Source organism: Culicoides brevitarsis, chromosome 3 (genome assembly GCF_036172545.1).
Source record: "Culicoides brevitarsis isolate CSIRO-B50_1 chromosome 3, AGI_CSIRO_Cbre_v1, whole genome shotgun sequence".
NCBI lineage: Eukaryota > Metazoa > Arthropoda > Insecta > Diptera > Ceratopogonidae > Culicoides > Culicoides brevitarsis.
In genome coordinates this window covers 22,534,375-22,547,962 of record NC_087087.1, presented here as the reverse complement: position 1 = coordinate 22,547,962, position 13,588 = coordinate 22,534,375, and the positions used below count along the sequence as shown (strand labels likewise).

At 30.1% G+C, this 13,588-nt stretch overlaps 2 protein-coding genes across 5 annotated transcripts in view; one reads left to right on the top strand and one right to left on the bottom strand.

Moving 5' to 3' along the window:
• The window catches only part of LOC134835934 (serine/threonine-protein kinase Smg1-like), a 33,126-nt gene extending 31,518 nt beyond the window's left edge, over window positions 1–1,608 (bottom strand). Inside the window, exons 1-2 of the mRNA XM_063850966.1 lie at window positions 1,504–1,608; window positions 3–1,443 (exon numbers count right to left, since the gene is read on the bottom strand). Coding sequence (XP_063707036.1) covers window positions 3–1,398 — 1,396 coding nt within the window. The 5' untranslated portion in view covers window positions 1,399–1,443; window positions 1,504–1,608. The remainder of the gene's footprint in view (window positions 1–2; window positions 1,444–1,503) is intronic.
• Window positions 1,609–4,669: 3,061 nt separating this feature from the next.
• Window positions 4,670–12,581, top strand: LOC134833219 (uncharacterized). Of its 4 annotated transcripts, none has more exons than XM_063847464.1 (4): window positions 4,670–5,020; window positions 5,716–6,330; window positions 11,635–11,862; window positions 11,926–12,581. In XM_063847464.1, exons 3-4 carry the CDS (start codon window positions 11,842–11,844, stop codon window positions 12,445–12,447), a joined length of 543 nt encoding a protein of 180 aa, XP_063703534.1. In that variant the 5' UTR covers window positions 4,670–5,020; window positions 5,716–6,330; window positions 11,635–11,841; the 3' UTR covers window positions 12,448–12,581. The 4 variants fall into 4 exon arrangements, with proteins under 4 accessions (XP_063703534.1, XP_063703536.1, XP_063703533.1 ...); XM_063847465.1 differs by lacking the exon at window positions 4,670–5,020 and adding an exon at window positions 5,324–5,395; XM_063847466.1 differs by lacking the exon at window positions 5,716–6,330.
• Window positions 12,582–13,588: the final 1,007 nt, after the last annotated feature.

The following is a 13,588-nucleotide window of genomic DNA, read 5'->3' as shown; positions in this document are numbered from 1 at the left end:
ACCATTTTCGTATCCTTCGAAGAGCGTATTGAGACTTCTTTGTAAATCAACCAACAAATTTTTGTAGACTTGTTGCAATATTGGGACATTTTTGATGTCTAATATATTGTGAAAGATAGCTACTAATCCCAAATGTAATCTCTTGTCGTTCGCATATCGCAACTGCATCAAAGGACTCATCCCGTGTTCAAAAAGATGATCGACGAAATCCAGTGGTAAGTCATTCTTAACAGTTTCTATGAATTTTGCAATCACCACCAACAAACTCATTTTTGTATTATAAGTTAAATCCGGGAGATGCGAAATCTCATCGAGCAAGATATCCTGAATGGCTTTGCGGTCCATCGTAAGTCCAAATGCCTGACACGGTAATAGCAGAGCAAGGAGTTCATTCATTGGTAAGACGGCATCTTCTTCCGTGGACTTTTTAATGACAGGAAGGGTCGCAGTAAGGATCGTGTGTGAACTTTCCTCTAAAAATTCCTTCCCGAATGCATTAACGAGGACATCGGGTACTGTAGAAAAGCATTTTAGCACAGTATTGAATGCCGAAATGAATGATCCGAGAGAAATTTCCGATAATTTTTCATTTTCATCTGTAGAGTCATCCAAAGTGAAAGCCTCCATGTCTTCCAAGAACTGTCCGAGCAGGGATTTGGTAAAATTTGCATCTTTTTTCCAATATTTTCCAAATTGCTGAAGCACACGCGAACACTCGTGCTTTACAAATGGCTTTTGTTCCGTTTCCAAGTGCCAACCGATACAAATGTCGACAATATCTTTGAAATAAGCTTCAAATTGCTTCGGATAATTGCGCGAAAATTGTCCAATCGCATCCATAATAGCGACAAAAACCGTCGCTGACTCCACTTGTTCCAGAAAATCCTTCAGCAGCTCGATCAAACGTGTTGCCGTCGATGCCTGCAAGGACGAGCTTCTATCTAGCTGCAACGTCACCAACAACGACTGCATCATATGCACCTGCAAGTGTTTCGCATTTTTGTACGTTTTCACAATCCATCCTTTGTACATCGTGAAATCGTGTCGCACCACGTAGCCCATTAATCCAAAGACCTCGGCCACGATTCCGAGCACCTCGAGCGGTGCCGTTTCGAATGCCGCGATTATCGAGTCAGCCAGGATATCGAAACACCGTCGCAGGTATCCAGCATTGCTAGGATCTCGTATGGCAACCTTCAGCCGCTCGCATACGTCTATCGATGCAGCAATGGATGTCTCGGAGTTGAGCTTTCGCAAGAGTTTCGAGATTTTGACGTCTTCGTCTTTGGCGTCGGCATCGTTTTGCTGCTTCTCGGGCTGCGGCTTGTTTCTCTCGTTGTTGCGCGACTGAATTATCCGTGGCTTAAATAATTCCTTTTTTCCGTGATTATCACTCATACTGACGTCAGGTCAAGTCAGGGAAGACGAAATTCGTATTTTGGGCTGCAACGAAAACGGATATTAGTGAATTTCCGTGAAAATCTGATACCTGAACACACTTACAATCATTAAAACTTCTTTTTAGCCTTTTATTTCGACTTCAAACAAGTGATTTTCAATAAAATACTACGAACAAAATATTATCCAACACGCGATTTTGTAAACAATCCCAACACACAATCAGGCACTTTCGTACCGCAAAATCGATTTTGAATTTTTACTTCGTCACCGTTTGATGTTTTGACGAATTTCATACAAAAACATAAAAAATCTTATTTTTAGTACGTAACTTTATTATTTTAAAGAAATTTTCAAACAAATTGAGAACTTTTACATCAATCTCTTGGCAGCAGTCTCAACAAATGTCGCCAATTTCACATCGCGGACACTCAATCCCTGGCAATCGTGCGTTGCTAACGTGATTTGGACTTTGTTGTAGACATTAAACCATTCCGGATGGTGGTCCATTTTGTCGGCAAGCAAGGCGACGTGCGTCATAAATCCAAAAGCCTCATTGAAATTCTTGAACAAAAATTCCTTGTAAATTGCATCGCGACCATTGACCATCGTCCATCCAGCATCCAAAAGTGGTTGGAGTTGTTCCTTACGTTCTTGCTCAGTTAATTTAGTGGGAGCCTTGAAATAGAAAAAAACACAATTTTTCATGGTCATACTCTGTAGATGCTGATTTTGCGTACTTACCATTCTTTTCTTAACACTTTTTTTCTCCTGTGAACAGTAATTTAAGCTTTTATTTGTTAAAAATGTCCTTTTGCACAGAAATTTTTGATGATTTTTCAATCCAATTGCAACCAAATTACTTTCACTGTAATTGTTGCCAACTTGGTACTTGTTACTTGTTGCAACCACTTCTCTAACTCTACTGAAGCTGAGTACGGAGCAATGTCTTGTTGTCTGTGTGTTGGAGAAACCGGCAGCACTACTACACACAAATGTTCTTGATAGGCTGAAAATCGTCGGACAAGATTTAACAAGTGATGGGGAACGAAGAGACCTTATCATTGCGTTGAAAGGTCAAGAAGTCGTCAATATTTTGATGTTTAAAATAAAAGGAAATCGCGGATTAGTTTAATATTAAGAGAGATTTTAATATGAAAGACGAGAGAAGTGAAATAGAAGTAGAGTACCGTAGTAAATAAAATTAGGCCATTGCAATATTTGAAAATGTTTTTGTTTGTCTACCCGAGAGAATTATCAGGGTTGATTTATAATTTTATGATTAAGTTTTTTCCTATCTTTCAGAAAAACTAGGTTTCATCAAAGTACACAAACTTTCAATTTGGCCTGTAATGGGGTGTAATGAATGAATTTTTGATTTTTAAATAAACTGACAGAATAATATGTACCTATTATATTTAATTATAATAATTTTTTTACGTGCGTATAATACCAATATATGTGAAAAATTAATCAGTAAAAATTATTGGTTTTATGTTTAATTGCGTAAACGATTCAATTAATTAAGTTTCTCAATATCTTTCATGCAAAAGTTTTGTTTTTTCAATCTATAAATAAAAAGAAAATAATAATTGTAATTTTAAGTAAATTAATTAATAAATAATTATAATAATATATTTAATAAAAAATGCTTCATATTTTTTTGTACTCTCAAAAGACAATAAGAATTAATTGATAGAAAAAAAAATATAAAAAAAAAATAAAAAAAATATTTAAAAAAAATATATAAAAAAATATAAAAAAAAATAAATAAAAAAAATAATATTAAAAAATGTATTGTTTGAAGTTTTCAACTTCTAAAATAATTTATATTGAAAAAAAAAATAAAAAAAAAACAAACTATAAAGTATGAAACAAGTAAAATCCGAGGAGATATGGAAAAAAACAAACTATAAAGCAAGAAACAAGTACCTTATTAGAGGGAGACATTCATATCATGAATTTCTCGTTGAGCTCGTCAAACTTTTAGGGTCAAGATTAAAATACACTCCTGACCAAAATGATATAAATTTTGGGCAATTGTGCTGAATCTAGAAACTTGGTTTTTCCAATCAACATTAATAAGCTTTCGACGATTGTTATTGTATTTTACAAGTTTTATTTGAAAACTGTTGCCCAAAATTTATATCATTTTGGTCAGGAGTGTATTTTAATAGTTTGTTTTTTCCCTCTAAAAGGTACCTTGCTTTATAGTTTGTTTTTTTTCAATCTCCTCGGATTTTACTTGTTTCATACTTTATAGTTTGTTTTTTTTTTATTTTTTTTTTCAATATAAATTTTTTTTAGAAGTTGAAAACTTCAAACAATACATTTTTTAATATTATTTTTTTTTATTATTTTTTTTATATATTTTTTTTTTGTTTTTTAGTAAGAAGAGTTTTGCAAAATAAAAAACATCCAATTGATATAAGAGAATATGAGTGAAAATTTTTTTCAAATATCTTCAAATTTTTTTCGTGAAGAACATCGGGGACGTCGTAACTAACATTTTTCTCCATGAAACATATGCTCTCAGATGTACAGTTAGCTCAAACACTGATCGATTTTGGATTTTCGGGTGCAAAATCAATATAAATTGTATAATAAGAGAATATGAGTGAAAATTTTTTTCAAATATCTTCAAATTTTTTTCGTGAAGAACATCGGGGACGTCGTAACTAACATTTTTCTCCATGAAACATATGCTCTCAGATGTACAGTTAGCTCAAACACCGATCGATTTTGGATTTTCGGGTGCAAAATCAATATAAATTGTATAATAAGAGAATATGAGTGAAAATTTTTTTCAAATATCTTCAAATTTTTTTCGTGAAGAACATCGGGGACGTCGTAACTAACATTTTTCTCCATGAAACATATGCTCTCAGATGTACAGTTAGCTCAAACACCGATCGATTTTGGATTTTCGGGTGCAAAATCAAGATAAATTGTATAAAAACTTAAAAAAAAATTAGTGAAAAATTTATTTATTTATTTTGATTTTTTTTTCTTAATTAAAATTGATTCTTCATAAATTAAATTTGTAAAACTCGCTAGAAAATTATTAAATATTTTCATTAAATTAATTTTTATAAATTAATTTTAAAATTAAAATATTACACACAACTTACCAACCCACCTCTCTCATACACGTTCTTCAAGATACCTTCCCTCTTCTTCCGTACGGCACAACATCTCTACACCGCTCTATACAACGAACGTCCATCTATCTAATAAAGTGCGAAAAACAAAAAGGTGTAGAACATCCAAACAAACACATTTAAGGAGCGAAACGTGTGTGATAACCATCGGATCATGCGCAGGTAACTGTTTTTCTTACAATTCCGCCGAGTTTTCGTGCGTTTTCTCCATAACGAAGACGTTATCCCCCGTTCGGTTGATTGGAAAATAGTGCTGTATTGACCACGTATCGATGCAACATCCTCACAATCGATGCAAAATATTGATATTTTGGAGTAAAAAGTTTAATTGTGAGACCCGTTTTGAAGGAAGACATTAGAATATCTTGAAGGTTACGTCACTTGAACATGACTTAAAACCAAGAATGACCGTATTAAAATACATCATAATGGAATTACGTGAGAATTTTCATCAAACAAAGGTGAGTTTTATTTCTCAGGTGTGATTGTGCTTGTTATTGTAAACCAAACAACACAATAGACGACAACACAAAAGTCTTCATCGAAACTTGTTAAAATTCCGACAACATTCGCATTTTAGGTTTAAAAATCTAATTTTTAACCGAAAATTCGGAATTTTTGGTAGAAATTCGGTGTACAGCTGACACTATCACTACCACAAAAAAAATTATGCGTTTTCATACTGGCTCACAAAATCTACTTCTACTACTTAGTACAACACACAGCGACGACGTTTCAGCTGTAAATTTGTGTAGTTCGCCGCAGCACATGTTCGTATTTTATTTTAGTATTAAAACGGCAGAGCAGATGTGAGCAAGTAGTACATTTTTTAGCAGGTCTGCATTTTTGTTTTTTATTCGTGAATGTTGTTTTGACGAAAACAACTCATCATCGTTATAGGCAACAAAGAAAATACTCGCGAGAGAGAACGCTCTATCGATTTATTTACTGAGGAAATCTTTTTTTAGAACGAAAGTGACCGTTACTTAGTGTGAAAAATAAATAAATAACACACGAGAAAACACGATAAAGTCAATATTTCTCACTCAATTAAACAGAAAATGAGATAAACAGTGAATCATCTGAAAAATTTTCAAATAAAAAACGAAAATCTGAAATAATTTACGAAAAAAATCAATTTTTTCTAATTTTCTAGTGAACAGTCATCAAAAAATCCACTCAGGTCAAGGAGGTGTTGAAGCATTAAAAACGTACAAAAATTACGTCGTGGCCCTAATTACAAAAACGGAAACAAAAAGGAACTAAAATTGTTTTACATAATTATCGAACAAATAAAACTACTAAATACATACATTCTTAACGATTGAAGTTCATAACCGACGGTGAAATAGAAAGAAATAGTGTCTGGAGCAAAGTCAAAAATACGAATTACGTCATAAAAATATTTGAACGTGCCTTGCAAGAATTTCTCGTTCAATGAAAAAATAGTGCCTGAGTGAATATTATCCTGTTTTCAGTACAAAAAAAAAGACAAAAACAAAAAGTTCATGAATAAAAACAGGTCATTTAAATAATAATAAAATGGAAGGCATGAAAACACACCAATAAAATAAAATACAAGAAATAAAAAGGAGAATATCACCCTTAGTTTATTATTTCATTAAATTACAAAAGGAAACCGTCTTCAGACACAGCAAAATAAATTTACGTCGCAAACAACAACATTCAACAAGAAATTTTATATGGATTTATTTGCAATAATATTACTATAAGATAGTATCACATGTTCGTCTCAGGAATCAATCAAGCGGTAAGTCTTAATGTAGTTTCTTAAGAAAGAGTTTTTCGAAGGGGCTTGAGAATCAATGAGCGGAGAGACATTGTGTGAGATTTGTGGTTTATTAAGAGTACTGATGACGAAATATTTTGGAAAAAACGAAATTTTGCAAAAAAAAAAAAAAAAATAGACCATGTGGCATTTTTTACAATTTTCATGCAAAGGCTGTCTGTCGAATTTAAATAAAAATTTTGACCTAAAAAATGTTAATACTGAAACAAATGTCAAAAATGTGTTGAATCAAAATATTTAGTAGAAATAATTAAGCAGCACAAAAAAATTATATTCAAATGCTCTAAAAACATTTCCAAAAAATTTTGACAATTTTATTTTTTATTTACAATTTCACCTTAGGCCATTAAATTTAATTATTTCACTTTGTGTCGCATTATTTTTATGTCGCAACGTTGATTATTCACATTAAATTATTTTTTATTTTCATTTTTTAAAAGTTTTATTTAAGAAAAAATTGAAATAAAATTTCACAAAATAAAAATTTATGAAAAAAATAATAATTTTAGTCACGTGACTCAAAAATTTTATCATCTAAATTTCAATAGAAAATGTGTTTTTAAAACAAGTTGTATATATTTAATATCATTTTAATACAATTTAGCTATTTTTTTAATCGTTTTTCGATCAAAAAGTACCAAAAATGTAAAAATTTTTCCTTTTTTTCTGAATATTTTTATTTTTTCCCTGATTTTTTTTTTTTTTGGCAAAATCGGAGGGAATGAGAAATAAAGTGAAAAAAAATAAATTTAATGCCTTTAGTGATTGTGGTGATTAACCAACAATGTTGCCTTACCCTTAGACTTACCAATATGAATTTAATCCAAAATTTTATTAAAGAAAATCTTAAATCACACCATTTCAATCATTTAAAATTACTAATCAATATTTATTCTCATAAAACTCTATCCTCATTTCATATCGCTTATGTACGACTCTAAAATGCAAAATACTCATAATAAAGTGCTCTAAATTCAATAAATTGAATCACAATGCGGATTTATTTGTTCAGCTTTGAATCTTCGCGATAAGAACCATGTGATGTGACACAAAAAGTAGTCGTTCGCCTCAAGACAAACTCATTATTTACACATTTGTAATGATAAAATAAAATTTGAAGACGAGCTGGGTATAATTACTTCGTGCCGTTACATAAACATTTTTTAAAGAGACAACTCTTGAAGCAAACTAACCACAATGTGCAACAAAAAAGTACATTTCTCATAACTTTGTGTTCATAATTAACTGTAAACATGACATTAAATCAATTCACTGTAAATTTACTCGGACACTCTTCATGAATTTTTAATTTTTCCAATCAAATTCTGTTGTTGTCTCAAGTATATTCGTGCTTCATGTCAATTTTCTGTATAAATACGTAATTTATGGGCAGGAAAATTATCATGCCCGAGCGAAAGGGGCTGCAACGATTCACATGCCTATATGACTGGAGTTGTTGTGTGAACGTGTAAATGTGAAAAAAAATCAAAACATGAAAAAATATGAAACCTTATGATTATTTGCTATTAGATACGGAATAAAAGCAGGTATTAGTGAGTTATGAATTGTTATAATAATTAGCTAATGACTTTGCTGGTGTCTATTTACAAAAGTTGAGTCAGAAAACGATAAGATAACTCGTTATCAGTCAAGTCTAAAATATTGCTAGACACTTTTTGTCGCCCCACTTTTCGTCCGTAAACATACTTGAAAATCGATATTGAGTAAACATCGTTAAAAACAGAAGATATTGACACCACAAAGACAATAGAGACACAAAAATTCAACAACTAGACGTTAATTTATCGCAAACTTCCATTGTTTATGTGCTAACTTGCTGGTCACAGTGAGTAAACTCTTTGACAATAACTTTCAAGTAACTTCAATTACTCAAAATTTTAAAATAAATTAAACAATTCGATTGTTCCAAGGTTGAGAATTTGTGACTAAGCGATGAATGATCTTCTTCAGTCAATTGATAAAAAAAAATATGTTGAACTTGACTAGGTTTTATTATAATTTTTAACATATTTCGGCTGTTATTCTTGCTGGGAGTGCCGCTTTTCGCATATTATTACATGACACATGATTTAGTGCTGCTATGATTTTAAGCCGGTTTGAAGACACTCCGTTAAAATCAAATTGTTATCATCGTCATTTATTTTGAGCTTTAAAATTAAGTTTTCTGTGAAATTTAATCTTTTTTTGAAAGTTATTCACATATTTTGGTTAAACGGACCTGATTATGAACAGATCGTATCTGGTGTACTTTATGACTTGTTATACAAATGAGTCAAAAATAGGTTTCGGTAGCAAAGGGCAATAATTTTTTATTTTAATTGACGAGAATAAATAATCAAAAAAAAGTTGTTGAAACATGAAACGGACAACGAAGAGAGTTGATAAAAGTGCATTTTAATTTATTTAAACAAAATATGCTCTTTAGGTCTTTTAAAAAAATATTTCTAAGATTTTTTAATTAATATTGGTCACTCTAAATCAATTTAAAACTTTTTGTACATTTTTTCGGAATAAGAGAGCAAAAAATAATTTTTTTGTTGTATTAAAAAAAATAAATTAAAAAATTTAAAAAATGAAAATGATTTAAAAAGAAAATTTAATAAAAATAGAATTCAAAATATTAAAAACAATCATTAAAATAAGAAATAAAAATCTTGAAAAATTTTTTTTGAGTATGTTAAAAAACTTTTTTCAATACAAAAAACAGTTAAAAACAATTTTTTATTAAAAATTCTTAAAAAATAATGATAAAACCCCTAAAAATTAATTTTTTGATGAAATTTTTTAACTTTTTTTCTTTTTGTTTTTGATTATTTATTATTATTTATTATAAGAGAACTTATTTAATAAAAATACACTTTTGTCTTCATTAACAACTAACTATTTCATTAAACAAAACGGTGGAACAACATCATGTAAAACAATTTCCCGAAAAAAACATATCAGATTGTATTTCAAAATAATTTTTTTAAACAAACAATTTATATTTTTGTACGCAAATAAGCAACAAACGAAGCATTAAATGTACAAATCGTGAACACATTGTATGTAAATAATGAAAAAATTAACAAGAATCGACAGAAAGATCATGAAAAGTATTAACTTGTACTTAAAGTAATAAAAGAAAACAATCAAAAACTGAATGTAAATTTGATAAACGGTGTGAACTGGAACATTAATAAATAATAACTGAAATAAAACGAAAGAAAAATGGTCATGAAATGAGTCTTTTATGGTACATTATGCTCAATAATGATGCTCAAATAAGGAAGAAAATAATTTAAATTCGTTTTTTGGAATGTACGTAAGAAACAGCTGGATATTTTTGTATATTTTAAAATTTTACCAAAAATTGCGAGCGTTTAAAATCGTTAATATTACTCATTGAAAAAGAAACAAAGATCAATCAAAATTTGATTCAATGTTAATCTGACGTTTTTTTAGAAGAGGAGCCACAAAAAAAAATTATTTGTTTTTAAATTTATTTAACTATTATAAATAATTATGGGACTACGTATGAACATTATAATTGACACCTGCCTCGAGTTAACACCTGAAAATATTTTCTTCTTTGATGTTTTTTCGTCATTGCTCAACTTGGGCATTCGACGAATGTAAAGACAAAAACGTTAATCGCATACTTATTAGCTTAAAGAGCATTCCAAATATTTTTTTTAGACTCGAACTTAAAAAAAAATATTAAGAAGCTCAACTTTTCAGTGTTACAAGTTAACAGTTTTTGTCTACTTCAACACAACAATTAAAAACATGATGTGTCAGATAACGAATTGCAGGTCAAAAAGTCATCAAAAAACATTTTTTCGTATTTCACTTTGAAACGTCGAACAAACCACAACAACAACAAAAAATGTGCTTTACAAAAATTACTCATCCATAACCTCAGGAACGCCTCTTGTCTTCATGTGATGAGAAAAAAGTCTGTAAGAAGGGCCTTCAAGGTGAATTTATTTGTTTTCAATGATCAAAGTAGCCCAATTCGTAACTTTTTCCGTCATGTCACTAACGTTTATCCGCATTAGACGTGATTTTAGGCTTTAAAAATAGTTTCTGAAGTGGATTTATCATCATTATTGTGAGTGACACACAAACCCAAAGTATTGAAAAGGTACTAAAGACATGCAACTGTCTGTCATACTTGGGTGATTATTCAAGATTTAGTTGTTTCATGGTCATTTGTAAAGAAAAAAATGCAAAAAATGTAAGAAAATTCCCATGCCACAAGTTTTCAATTAATTTTTTTATGTCTGGTTGCTTCATTCAAAAAAAAAAACTCACGAGTCTTCAAGACAAACAAAAAAAAAACACTAAAATCTCGGTAATTACACACAGGAAAGTGTGACATAAATGTCCAATACGACATCGATAACCATCTTTACGGTCAATTTATGTTCGAAGTCATGTAATTAACCGAAATAAAATGATTGGTTTTGTGAATCTAGATAAACAATGACCAAATCCAGGATTAATTTCATTTCAGAAAGAACGTTTTTTGGTACATTAAGGAGAAAAAAATGTGTTATAAAAAGTTTTGTTAAGTCTGAAGTAATTTTAAGGTTCAAAAATTTGGAAAGTTTTATTACAAACTTTTTCAGTTTAAATTCTTATACAAAAATTTTTTGAAACTTAAATTTTTTTAAAAGTTTTTCAAAAAATTATGTAAAAACAAAAATGCTGGTATTTTTAATGAAATTTTGCAAAGTTTTAAATAAATTCGCCATTATTTTTATTTATTTGATCGCTATCAATTTTTTGAACTTTTTGACCCTTAAACTTTCTCGCATCAAAATTAGTATTTCAAAACCATTTTTTTATTTTCTGGGCAAAATGTTCGAAAATAAATTTTGAACGGCTGAATCTCTATACCAAAATTAGTATTTCAAAACCTAAACATTAAATAAATTAAAATTACTTAAATTTTTGGGACACAATTTCTTATCAAAATAAAATGCGCTCAAGTCTGCGAAACAAAGACGCATAAAATTAAATTTAATCCTGCTGTGAAAGTAGATGGTCGATAGATAGCACTCATGTAATCAAATCACTTTGAGGGTGACACTCCCTCCGGTAATTAGAGTATCTCCAAATATAACGAGACGACCTGTTATGACTTCATACTGGCATTTTGATTTTTTTTGTTTGCCCCTGAATTAGGTCAACAAGTGCTTCATTTACGAAAAATGTTACTAATTACTGTTTTTTTGTTAATTTAATTTTTCATTTCAGATATTTGATTTAATTTCATTGACCACTTGGACCACCTTCCAACAATAGGCAGCAATCAACGGTTGTGTATCGTCTGTAATGACTGTAATCAATCAACGTCGTCGTCGGTAGTAAATAACGAATTGATTCGATTTTGGATTCAAACGTCTCAATTAGTACCTGACCTGTCATTGCTCCTCTTACTTACCTCAAATATGAGTTGTCGGCATGAATAAAAAGCAGTTAGAGGTAAACTTTAATTGAATTCTTTCTGTTTTCATCGAAAAATTAAAATTTTCCTTTTTTTTCTAGAGTTTCTTATTTGCGGAGCGCGATTCTAATGCATCGCAGCGTTACACCAAACCACGCAACGACGAAGCTGAAAGCAGTTCTGGACTAGTGGATTTTATTCGTTGCGTTTGTGGATGCACAAAATTCACGCGTTCTGATTTGGAGTCTATGATCTTTGCGAATATGGATGGCTTCATGAATAATCCGGCATCTGTTAAATTTTTCCGCGGTGTTTGTGATCCCGATCCCAGTTCCGTGGCACAACGCTCACTAAAATGCTACGAAATGTGCAGGGAGATTTTGTACAACAATTTACAAGTGGACGACGATGAACGCGAACAATTAGTGGAACTTTGTCCATCGTATCGATGGGAGAAAGAATTTGAAGCAGCTGTGGACAGCAAAGACGATGACGTCTTGCGGAAATTTTTGAATGACCTCATGACACAATGCAAGTTTGACATTGAAAATACGAATGATTACCATCGGTATAAGGAGCTTTTGCGAGACAAATGCAAACGATTGATGTCGCCATGTAAATGAGAAAACAGTAGGAACTGAGTTCCTCGCGATTTTTTAGTTTTAAGTTTTATTTATATTTACGATGTCGTTACGAATTATTATTACGGAAAATAATAAAATGATAAGAAATCATCAATAAATAATTTCCAGATGACGCAAAGATGGGTGACTTTCATTAAGGCGAATAAATTTATTTATTTTAATTTTTTCATCTCGGTTTTGTCGAAAAAATTCAGGGAAAAAAATAAAATTTTCCCAATATTTTGATTGGAAAATCATACAAAAACTACAAATTTAGTTAAAATTAAACAAAGAGTTGCGGGAATCCTTAAATTTTAGTAAAAAAAAAATAAAAAATCGCAACATCAAAAGAAAACATTTGTAAAAAGTAGAAAATTAACATAAATTATACTGAAACAAGATTTTCCAGTTTAAAATGAAAAAATTTGTGAAAATCAATAAGATTTTAGTAAATTTATTTCGAATTTGTCGGATAGCATAAAATTTATTTGATTTTTTGAATTCAAAACATGAAAATTTTAAATTTGAAACCAAATTTGAATTCAAATTTGAAATTTCAAATTCAAATTTGAAAAGTTCAACTGCTTATATTTCGAAAAGTGTTCAACTTTTTCAAAATATTTTTGCAAATTCTAAAAGTACTTAAAATTACCTTTCCAATGATATATATCATAAGGGCCTTCTTATGTTAAAAGTCAGCGAATTTGAAGTTCGCATCTCGCAAATTTGCTGTTTTTTCGCGAATTTGCGAGATGCGAACTTCAAATTCGTTGACTTTTAAGGAGAGTTGAAAGGCATGATATATATCATTAGAAAGGTAATTTTAAGTACTTTTAGAATTTGCAAAAAATTTGGTTTCAAATTTGAAATTTAAATTTTCATGTTTTGAATTCAAAAAATCAAATAAATTTTATGCTATCCGACAAATTCGAAATAAATTTACTAAAATTTTATTGATTTTCCCAATTTTTTTCATTTTAAACTGGAAAATCTTGTTTCAGTATAATTTATGTTAATTTTCTACTTTTTACAAATGTTTTCTTTTGATGTTGCGATTTTTTATTTTTTACTGAAATTTAAGGATTCCCGCAACTCCCAAAACGAAATTTGAAAAACAAAAAATTAATTAATTAATTTATTC